The 10,443-nt window shown below is 40.8% G+C and overlaps 1 protein-coding gene across 2 annotated transcripts; it reads right to left on the bottom strand.

Annotated features, from left to right (window-relative positions):
• Positions 1-4,714: 4,714 nt before the first annotated feature.
• On the bottom strand, positions 4,715-10,324 carry LOC122981951 (60S ribosomal protein L22). 2 transcript variants are annotated; one of them, XM_044350836.1, is made up of 4 exons: positions 10,221-10,324; positions 9,387-9,497; positions 8,767-8,891; positions 4,715-4,909 (listed from the first exon to the last, which is right to left on the bottom strand). In XM_044350836.1, the coding sequence occupies exons 1-4, from the start codon at positions 10,230-10,232 to the stop codon at positions 4,765-4,767; spliced, it is 393 nt and encodes a 130-aa protein (XP_044206771.1). In that variant the 5' UTR covers positions 10,233-10,324; the 3' UTR covers positions 4,715-4,764. The 2 variants fall into 2 exon arrangements, with proteins under 2 accessions (XP_044206771.1, XP_044206772.1); XM_044350837.1 differs by having other exon boundaries at positions 9,387-9,494; positions 10,221-10,306.
• Positions 10,325-10,443: the final 119 nt, after the last annotated feature.

Genomic DNA, 10,443 nt, shown 5'->3' on the forward strand with positions numbered 1-10,443 from the left:
TTTGTTGCTGTTTGTGTATTTATGTCAGAAAGTCTTCAAACACTTTTAGCAGCCATCTGTCATATCTGAGCGTTTACATGATGTTGCTGTGTGCAGAGAGAGCAGGTGTAGGGAGGCTTGTGTCGGACTGGAATGGTGTCACGGCATCTTCTCTAACTCTGGATCACCTGGTAAAATACACACAGTATGTATTTATCCATCAATCAATCAATAATCAGTATCAGCACATAGATGGTGTCTGTCAGATACAAGTAAACATTTGACCTTGTTTCATTGATGAAATCTCTACTGTGTATCTGTCATATTCCATCTAATCACGCTGCAGTGTGTTGATGTTCACTGACAGCCCAGTCACCTGTCAACCAATCACCATGGAGACAGTAACGTGTCATCCATAGCAGCAGGGTAAACCGGAGGTTTCAGGAGTTCTGGTCTTACTAAACGTTACTCTCAGCAGCTTTGTGAGTTGGTTTTAGAGGATGTGTTAAACCAGCAGTCTGGTGTCCATGGTAACAGTGAAAGAGGTTTTCCTCACTGTGATTAAAAGATTCACCTCAGACGTGCTCTCAGTGTAACTTGGTGCTTGAAAGTCTGTAAACACTTTAGAATCTTCTCTATTTCTGCATAAATGACCTAAACAGTGAAAATAAGAACCTGATTAAACAAATGAGACCAAAAACATTCAACATTCATGTATTTATTGAGGAAAATGATCCTCATTATCTTACACATTCATGTGAGGCAAAATATGTGAAGCCTTGCTTTCAGTAACTGCTGTGAACCATCACAGCTGAAGGTCTGATTCAGTCTGGAAACACTGAGGATAAACAAACAAACAAACAATAAAAGTTCTTTAAAAAATTCATATATATATATATATATATATATATATATATATATAAAAGCTAAAACACACCTGTTTAAGAGGTGATTGTCAATAAAAGAATACAACATTAAGCACAGGATAATAAAAGTAAACAGATTTTACATGTATATAAACAAGTTCTACAGAATTCATATTCAATAATAAGGTCGACGACTGAGACGTTATATAATGTTTGTATAAATGTTTAAACTGTAAGAAGAAGGTAGAGGTTCATATATGTACAGAAACATGATCTTAAACCATGATTGTTATTAAAAGCAGGTAGAAGATTCAGCTCTGCTTATTCCTCCAAGTCTGATGGAGTTATGTCTTCACTAAATAGAACAAAGTATAAATTAATACCATTAAATACTATATAATTATAAAAAATGTAACAAATGAGATTGTGAAAATACTTCACAGTGATGTGTGCAAGCAGAAAATCTAAGATGAATTTATAAAGTCTATCAGCTGTTGGATCAATAAGAGACCAATGTGAGAGACTGTGAGACAGTTTTGAAAGTGTGATGGTATGAAGATATGTGATAGAAACAGGAAGTCTAAGATATGACCTGATCTGCTGTAAACATAGAGTTTCTGTTCTGTTATTAGTCTCTGGAGATGCTCTTCATATGGAAGACACCAAGATGTTTCAACTCTGCACTATAGTAGTGCTCTGGTTGGACACAACTACAGGATGAGACATGAGGCAAAGATCTTCTAGGAGAATGACACACTTGTTGTGAAGCTCAGAGTTTGATAGTGAAGATTCAGATTTCTCTTCTTTAAATAAGACAGAGCCTCTCAGACTCACACATGATCTTCATCTCATTGACTGAAACACCGACTCTAACTTCCCCTTCAATGAACTGATAACCCTGAAGGGTTCACACACATCATCAGATCATTTTCAACTGTAAGGTTTTTGTCTCATTTGTGTAACTGATGTCTCTTTATCTCGTTATTCTGATCATGTTTGAGGTTATATTTCTGCAGAAATACAGCAAATTCTAAAGTAAACTTTCAAGCAGCACTCTAACATCCACAGTCCTCATTTAAAGGTTGATGTGGAGCTTGTTGTGGAGTTTTCCATCTTTAGGGGTCACAGGTTGGGGTTACTCTGGGTCAAGTCTGGACTGTGATTCTTCATCAGGAGGGAGACATCGTCTCTTCTCCTTGAGACTCCAGCTGTCTGTGATGTTTTGGGGAAAGCAGAAACCTCTCTGATAGAGCCATGATGATCAGCGTTGCCATGGTTACCAAGGTCGAGGGAGGCTTTCCTAGACGACACAGATAGGTGGAATGTCTGACAGTGACCTGAAGTGACACGAGTAAAATGCAGTTCCTTGTTTAGACCAATTAGACTAATGTTTCATATTGAAGGCTGATCTGCTGAGGTTAAAGACTCAGACAGAGACAGCATCTGAGCTGCAGATGACTTTGATGTTCCATCTTTCAGTTCTCCTTGATCAAGTACTTCAATAAACATTTTCAGCTTTAAGACATTAAAGGCTGGTGTTGGTTGTTCTCCACCATCGCTCCAAATATCCACAACAATCTGGAATCAGGAACAGGATTTCAACACAACAAAGACGCTGTAAGTGCAGAGTTTCTATGATTATTGTGTCGTACCATGTCTGAATTGAACAAAAAGAAGTTAAAGGAGCAGATGGTTGAAAATCTTAATACATAGAGATGTTGAAAGTGATTAAGTGAGGCTGAGATAAGTTGGTTGCAGAGAGGAAAGGCTTTAACCCCTGCAGTGCCACAGAGTGGCTGTTGATGTCTGGGCTACGCTGAGGTTTAAACTGTAGAAAAGACGTGTTCAGGGTAGTGCAAAGAGGCCTGCTTCATTTAAATCAAGAACAGGGATCATCTACTCCACGTCCTTTGAGATGTTGAGGCTCAGGATTCCAGATCTCAGAGTCCAGGTGCCGATAGTTTTAAAAGTGTGTTCACAAGACGAAGAGCCGGCTTCAGACTGCTGCTACTGTACCAAGGACAGAAGTGTGAAAAGAACTTTGATGCTGCAGAAGATGTTGTTGAAATCTGTTTGTGTGTGAAAACGGGCGACAAAACGTCCAAAGCAGCAAGTAGAACAGAATCTACAAACAAATACACACACTCAGAGACACAACACAAAGCAACGTTCTCCCCACAATAACCTGCTCGAACTGCTGGTAGACTGAAAGGACGGACTTCTGTTTCCATTTACTTCCCTCATGAATGAGTGGACCAGTAGTGTCTGACTGTATGATAAAGATAAACTTCAGGTCACTGAATTCAATGTTAACCCTGATGCCGGTGACCCATGTCGGAGCGTAGGATACATGAAGGACTGTGTGAATGTGTTGTTGACTGTTGTGACTGTATTTATGATGAGCTGAGAGCAGCAGTGGAGAAGTGTGTTAAATGTGTGACAGTGTGTCATCTGTTTCAAACAAGAGCTTTAGAAATGATGAAAGTTAACGGCATGGTGATAATTTAGAGGACATTTCAGAAGATATCATGTATGGTTGGTCGGGCAAAACACCAAACTAAAGCTCCCTCTCCACGAGCTCTGCTGAACATTTTAACAAGAAGTCAGGATGCCGTTGCAACTTATCCACAACTGTCAACTATAAATCCCTTTTCAGCTGCTAATATGACCAAACTAGTTCACTACGACAGACGAAGAGTTTCTATTAGCCACAGCTGTAGAGGGGCAGAGAGGACAGGATGAAGCAGAGAATAGAGAGAGAGAGGAACAGGTACAGAGAGAGGAGAGAGAATTAAGCAAGAAAAGAAGGACAGAGCTGAGAAATCTGCAGAACTAGAAAGGAAAGCTAATTTGTTGCTCAACCAGGAGGAGAAAGAGCAGAAAAGGAAAGAGAGGAAGGAAAGGCAGTCAGCTGTCATGGAGACAGACACAGAGGACGGCAGCGGGGACAGAACTCTTCTTCGAGTTAGTCCTATCAAGTAGATATCTGACATATTTCCCTCTTTGTTTCCCTGTCGAGCTGCAGTAACAGAAAGAGGAACTTTGGCACTAAAAAGATTAACACTGAACATCTAATCTGTATCTTTGATTCATTTAATTTCATATTAGCTTCAGATCAACTTTAAAATATATTTTTACACAGGAGGGTTTCCATAGTAAGGTCATTATGAAGGATCTTCTAATGGTCAGTATGATTACAGCAAGAAACACAGCTTTAATGTTCATGAAGGCTCCTGACTGATGGTTTAAGACAGACTTTATGAACTCGTCCTTTAAGAGGAACCTCTTAGTTAGAAAGTTCAGGTGACTTTGGAGGACTCCTGGTGGTGGATCAGACTCTCTGTTAATGCAGATCCTGGTCTGATGTGGTCTTTGTTCTATTTCTACTGAAAGCATAAAAAGCTCTTACAGATCAGAGACTGTGTGAAACTCTGGAGTCTACATGATGTGGTCTGTTTTTAATCTGGACCTGGTCTCATGATACTTCAGTGGAAAATGATCACTTATGACTGAAGATTTATTTTAAACTGCTTTAACACTTTTTCACAACTATAAGTTGAGCAAAAACAGAGAATGTGTCTCTGAGGACGACGTCACTGTACAGACGTCATTACAGTACATTCAGAATGAAACAACAGACTGCTGAAGACTCAGGTCAACTTCACACCATCACACACTGCTACTCCTGAACGCAGCCTGTGATGATGGTCCTTCTGTGTTTCCTGTCATCTTCAACATGTTTAGAAACCAGTGGTGATAAACGTGATGCTCCACGTTCATTATCACCACAACGTTACGTTTCTCCTGCTCACTGATGACACCCTGGAGGTTTATGTGTCCTGTGACAAGAACCCAAACAACACACGCTGGACTGTAAACAACATTTATTTAAATGTACAAAATCAGATGAAGTGTGAATTTAATCCTCATCTTCCTCCTCCTCTTCATCCTGGTTGATCTGGAAGTAGCGGAGCTCGTAGCTCTCCTTGGTGTTGGCCACGACGCGCAGCCAGTCACGAAGATTGTTCTTCTTCAGGTACTTCTTGGTCAGATACTTCAGGTATCTGCGGAGCAGGAGACAAAACACTTTATTAACTTTGATTCATTCACAGTGAGAGGAAGCTCCTCCTCTTCAGGGTTACGTCACATTCACACCTGGGAGCTGCCCAGTACAACCAGTATGACCAGCTGCCACTGGAGCAAGTTGGTTTAAGGACGTATTCAGACCAGATCAGGCCGGGTGGTGTTCAGCTGCAGGGTGGTGGGGGGGAGGGGGGTGTGGGTGTGTTTGTTTGTGCTCTAGAACGTAACCGCTGTGAAACAATTAAAATAACATTTTATTGATCTGATTCACCAGCTTCCTCACTACCAGCGCTCCTCTTCATTCACTCTCTAGCTCGCTCAACCACAGCTGCTCTCTCTCTCTCGAGTGGAGAAGCCGACAACAAAGTCTAACTTTACTTTTAACGTTATCATAAGAGGAGAAATGTCCTCGTTTTGTCCTCCCTCACAGCACAGTTTACTGATCAGTCTGATCTCCAGCTGTGATTGGCTGCCGCAGCCTTCAGCTGCAGTGACGTCAGGTTGCGTTTCTCCAAAAGTTGACTGTGACTCAACTTTCTGGCCACAGTCCGGTGCGGCGCCGCAGCAGCCAAAATGGCCGCAGCAGCCAAAATGCATAATTCCCATTGAAATGAATGGGAGAACTGGTGTTTTCACTGCACCGCCTGATTAGGTGTGAATATGACCTGAGAGCCTCGATTCATCCTGCTGGTCACAAGTTCACTGCTCATCAATCACTAATCCTCACCCGATCACAATCAGTCTGACCAGCAGACACTGAGGATCAGTTCAAACTTTCATTACTGAACAACAACATCAAATATAACGAAGTCCCATCAAACTGATACTGAAACTCATGTTCAAACGGTAGAAAACAACGACCTCAGTCTGTCATTCATAGAAAGTCCCTAAAAAGTCTCCAAATATTTTCACTTTTCATATCTTTAGTTGTCAGTGATCTCCAGCTCTTACTACACTTCATTACTAATCATTTAACCAGCAAACTGCGACCTGAACGTCTGTCTTCACACCAACTAACACTTATCATCATGATTGATTCATCCATCTATCAGTATAGATCAGTATATAGATTATCCTGAAATAATATGAAACACACATTTAAATGTAAAGATATTAAAAAGACTAAATCTGATGATCAAGTGCTGTTTATACTAAAGTTAGTCAACTTTATAAGTAAAGTGATGAGTGTTTGATGACCGACTCAACGTGTCCACATATAGAGAACACAGGACGGTGTTATTACATTAAACAGACATGACATCACCTGTAGTGTCTGATAATAATCAATAATAAAATGTAACAACATCTCAAAGTAATTATGAATCAAATAATACTAAATAATGACTTCATTTAAAACTGTGGAGCTCCAGTCTGTAGTATGAGTCTTATTATAACACAGTAAACAGACCAGACGTGTTTCATATTAAACAGTTTGTCCTTCATCAATAAATAAATCTATAAATATATATGATGGACTCCAGTCTGACATGTTTTATATAAATTAATCTGCAGAGCTGATCTACATGATGGCTGACGTGTTGTTGACTGCAGCTAACATCAGTCCAGCTGCTGGAAACAGCTGCTCAGCTGGAACAGCTGTATGAAGACAGCAGGATGTGTTTATCCTCAGAGCAGAGGTTCATTTATTCATGACTGACTGATGCAGACTTGATTGATTTGATATGAATCTAACTGGGCTGAGTGAATAATCAAAATTTACTTTCAATCATAATTTTGGCTTTTAACAATTATGAAAACAAGATAATTGAGATAAAATGATTATTGCGCCGCATTCTGTTTCACAACGATGCTCTTATTCTGTCTTGTGTTATAAATCCAGCGCACCCCTTTCCTCCCGCCCTCCCCAGACACCCAAACTCTCTCTCACTGGGAATCCACACACACATCCATCCACACAGTAAACGAGACGTGATCGGTGAGTCAGCGCTGCGTTCAGCGTCTGTCAGCTGCTTCACCAGCTGACTGACAGCAGAAACTTACTGAACCACAATAGTTTTCACGTCCAAATCCAAAGTGTTTGTATTGATTGATTCATTGATTTTATGTCCCCGCCCACTGTAGTGAGTGAATGGGAGCTGATCAATCAACAGATACTGTTGATAAATGTTAATACTCTTTAGTTACAGTTCCATCATTTCTCCTCACACGGTTTCAAATAAATAATGTTTAAGGCCCAAAGACATTAAACTCTGAAATATTTCACAAAAATACAATGATTAATTAAAAACTTATGAAAAATTAATCCAAATTCAGTTTTATGTAACAGAACTGTTTTTCCGTCTTTTCCACTCGGAGTGGGAATCTTTGGGAATCTCATGATTCCATTCAATTCTGATTCTTGGTGTCTGATTTGATTTTCAATTGAATGAATAGGAAATGCTGCTCTAGTCTCCAAACCCTTCACTGGTGTCATCAGTCCACTGAAACAACATGAAACATGTATTTATTATAAAAAGTTAACTGCATTAATGAATGAATTCATTGATTTTAAAGCCTCATCTATGAGAATAACAACGAGAGGAGGTGGAGTTATTTTATTACTGCTCCGCTCCGCTAACGTTAGCGTCTGAGTGACGACAGAGAAAGTTGACAGTTTACTTCATGTTCATCTCACAAAGGTAATTATTTAGTCATTAAATTAAAACACGCTGCCTTTTGTGAAGATGAACTCTATCATGTGCTGTAGACTGTCCGGGTGCTGCTCTGCTCTTGAGTTTCACCTTTTTTGTTCTGTCAACATCACGTTAAAACCAACATTTAGAAAATCAATTTATAACATTTGTGAATTGATTCTGAATCCACGTCTGCATCAGGATGCATCTAAGAAGAGAGAGAGAGAGATGTGTGCATGTGTGTGACTGCGCTGACACCGGTCTGCAGCGCACACAGACACGGGGGCAAACCAGAGGACGACTGCTGCTGAGAACCAGAACCAGAACCAGAACCAGAACTAGAACCAGAACCAGAACCAGAGCAACCTGCCTGCCATCCGGAGAGAAACACACTGAGAGCAGACAGAGAGTGAGAGAGTTTCTGAGAGCAGCTCTGTGTGTTTACGGCAGAGAGCAGCAGGGAGGACAGACGTCTCACTCTGCTGCTGTTTCTGCTGACGGAGCAGAAACTGAAGTTCATAATTGTAGCGTCCAGCCGTCTGACTAAGTATTGATAAGACGCAGTAATTTACAAATTAGAGTTTTTTTATTTGATGAACATGAGCGCTGATACACGAAAAATGAACTAAATGGTTTTTATCTCTTATTAAAAAAAAAGCAAAACGACGATGAGTGAATGTCTGAACACCGTTAACACCTTTACACACGTTTAGCTCACCACCCACCGCCAGCCCTAACAACACACACACACACACACACACACACACACACACACACACACACACACACACACACTGCTCTCCCCATCAGTTCTCTCCTTTAGTATCTTCCTCTTCCTCATGTAACCAGGAGCTACTGTGCATCCTGCACTGAATACTGGTAAAGTTAAAATAATGAAAGTCTGTGTCAGCAGTTAAAGACAACATGTTGTGTAGCCCTGAAGTTAACTACACTGTTAGCTAACGTTAGCGCTGCTGAGTTACAATCATCGCCTGTCAGTCAAACGTATATCAAACCTGTGACTGCTACAGCTCGTTTCTTTTAGAAAAATGAGGACTTTCCAGTCAATATGATCTCAAAAACAAGCGGACATTCAAGAAATACCTTCAGGTAACATCTGGTAGCAGCGTACTCTGATGTTGACGTGTGTCTGCTACACAGATATGTGTAACGGTTGGCAGGTGTGTGAACTGTGAGCGTCTTACCTTTTAGAGAAGGGCACTTCAGAGGACACGGTGATCTTGCTCTTGCTCCTCTCGATGGAGACGACACCGCCACCCAGGTTGCCAGCTTTCCCGTTCACCTTGATGCGCTCCTGAAGGAACTGCTCCTGGATCCAGAACGACACCAGACGTCACACACACACACACCACTGACAGTCATCACACACTGTTCAATATCTGTTTATGGCAAATACCTCATTAAAATATTCACTCAACAGCCCAGAAATAAGAGCGCTGAATATATTTGACAGAAACACATCTGAGGTTTCATCTCATTTACTGCAAAACACATAAACTTTATATTTTACATTCAAAATGTACCACGGTTTTACATTTGAACGTGTTCAATGTGCAAACTTGACTTGTAGAGACTTAATTATGTTAATGTATCACAGTAGACATAGTTTCTTGTATTTGTTGTCAGTTATGTTGGTATTAAACTTGAATGCAGTGCAGATTTGTGTAAAATCGTTCCAACTCTCTACAGCTTGATTTTTATACTAAACTTCAGTTCATTTCTGCATGTGGAAACTTGATTCGTGTTCAAGAGAGTCAAACACAATGAGATGTTATAGAAACCACCCGGTGAGTGGTGGACTTACAAAGTTGGCAGCGTCCATGATGCCATCTTCAACAGGATGGGTGCAGTCCAGTGTGAATTTCAGGACCTGCTTCTTCTTCTTACCACCTTTGCCGGTGTTCTGCTTCTTCTGCTAAAAGTATAACAGTAGAAAACACTGACTGGACAGATAATACAGCAACACAATGACTGTGAGTCCATGTTTACTTCTGGTGGAAACTAAACTTTGCTTGTTGACAAATGCACAGACTTCACAAAACATTAAACCTTTAAAATAAAAAACATATTTTTTGATTCGGACACAATGTTTTCAACTGGAGTTGGTTCACTGTGTATTTTATCGAGGAAACTCGGATAGAAACTGTTAAAAAATGCTACAACACTACAGAAAGTGAAGAATGATCCATTTATTGTTCACGTTTCGTCCTCTGAAGGCACGATGGTTTGCCAATAAGAGACACAGTCCGTCAGATATCACGTCCCGGTGTCCGGGCTAAAACACGTTAAACGGGGCGAGCTAACTACACCGTCACATTGGACATGTATCGATTATGCAGCTAGTGAAACATAAAGTGCTGTCATGCAGACTCCACACAGGCTGGCTGAGCCACAACGTGGTGTTTCAGTCCCACCGACGTTTTCTAGCCCGCTAACGTTAGCCGAGAGGCGGCCATAGGCCACAAACACTCCGCTACATGTGAGCTCATTAAAAACACTTCTAAACCCGACCCCGACCCCTGTATCCCGACCAGGACTGTTTAAACATGACTGCTGTTACACCCTGCTCGTTTTCTCTGGCTTTCACAGAGGAAAATATACAGTTTGAGTGCATTTATCGACACGCGATTTTACTTACAATAGGCGCCATGGCGGAGAAGCTAGCAGAAAGGAAGAGCGAGCTGTGCGCATGCGTCACATTTGGCTGTACAAATCAAACACCAATATCATCGATTGAATCCGCGGATCTGATCTGAGATCGATTAACAAGTTGGGTTGTTTTTTTTACCACTTCAAAATGTAAAAACACACAATACAAAACCCTGACAACGATTTAAACAGCAGAGAATAAAGTAACGATG

This window comes from Thunnus albacares, chromosome 5 (genome assembly GCF_914725855.1).
Source record: "Thunnus albacares chromosome 5, fThuAlb1.1, whole genome shotgun sequence".
Taxonomy (NCBI): Eukaryota; Metazoa; Chordata; class Actinopteri; order Scombriformes; family Scombridae; genus Thunnus; species Thunnus albacares.